This window comes from Branchiostoma floridae, chromosome 4, assembly GCF_000003815.2.
Source record: "Branchiostoma floridae strain S238N-H82 chromosome 4, Bfl_VNyyK, whole genome shotgun sequence".
Lineage (NCBI taxonomy): Eukaryota > Metazoa > Chordata > Leptocardii > Amphioxiformes > Branchiostomatidae > Branchiostoma > Branchiostoma floridae.
Genome location: NC_049982.1, coordinates 11729755 through 11730794, shown reverse-complemented (window position 1 = coordinate 11730794; position 1040 = coordinate 11729755). Strand labels below are relative to the sequence as shown.

Sequence of the window (1040 nt, the reverse complement as noted above, 5' to 3'; positions counted from 1 at the left end):
TACTTTCTGGCATTTAGGCCCTTACTGTTCCAGGAGCACCTAATCACTTCAGTTGTGTAGAAACAAGATAATTCACACCCTTTGACAAGACGACACAACATGTGGGCAAGTGAAAAGTAGATGAATGGATGTAGATTGTACGAAACACATCATCATCCACTGAAATGCTGCTGCAGCTACAGGCTTAAAACAGCTGGAGGAATGTTTCGTTTGGTGGTTTGGCCATAGGTTGTGCAAAAAAAAAAGAACACCTTCTGTTGAAACTTAGTATACTAACTGCTACTTCTCTTTTGAACAGTTGTCCACCCACAGTTGTACACTGCCTACCTGGACTCACCGTTGTGTATTTTTTTTCTCCTCTCGTCAAACGCAAAACAGGTCAAACAGGACTTCACTGACCTGCTCAAAGAGCAGAACGTGGACAAGTACTCCCGCTGGAGCAAGGTCAAGGACAAAGTGGAGTCCGACTCTCGTTACAAGGCTGTAGACAGTAGCCACCTCCGAGAGGAGTGGTTCAAGATGTACGTAGAGACAAAGGCAAAGGTTAGTGGGACAGTTCTATTGTGTTATAAACATCATGAGACATGATATAAGCAAGAACCTTTGGCTCTGCATCCAGCTTAACAGCATTATGGTATTTCAGCCCAGTATTAATTACTAACTTATCCTCTTCATCCCATGTGGGACATAAGGCTGTGATAAGTTTCCTTCACTGGGGTCTGTTCTGTGCTAGGGGCTGAGCAGCATCCAGGGGGACCCCAATGACCGTAGGTTTTTATGTAGTTTTAGGACGTCTCAGCCCAGTATCACAGCCCAACATGATATCATAGCCCAGAGGAGCAGATAAGAAAAATGTTTGAAAAGAATCAGTAGGAAGGTCTTATCAGAAGGTTCATATGTTACAAACTGTGTCACAGGTCTTAAAATGTCATGGAGCTCATCAGTCATTGTAATGGAAATTCCTTACCTCAGCTTATATGAGATTTCATAAAATTAAGAGGTAGCAGGAACTTTCATCAGGAGGTTTTGAAAGTAATGAA

At 42.7% G+C, this 1040-nt stretch overlaps 1 protein-coding gene across 6 annotated transcripts in view; it reads left to right on the top strand.

Moving 5' to 3' along the window:
- Positions 1 to 1040, top strand: part of LOC118414553 (transcription elongation regulator 1-like) — a 50390-nt gene that overhangs the window by 44310 nt on the left and 5040 nt on the right. For all 6 annotated transcript variants that reach the window (XM_035818660.1, XM_035818661.1, XM_035818665.1 and 3 more), the window contains one exon: positions 379 to 543. In XM_035818660.1, coding sequence (XP_035674553.1) covers positions 379 to 543 — 165 coding nt within the window. The remainder of the gene's footprint in view (positions 1 to 378; positions 544 to 1040) is intronic.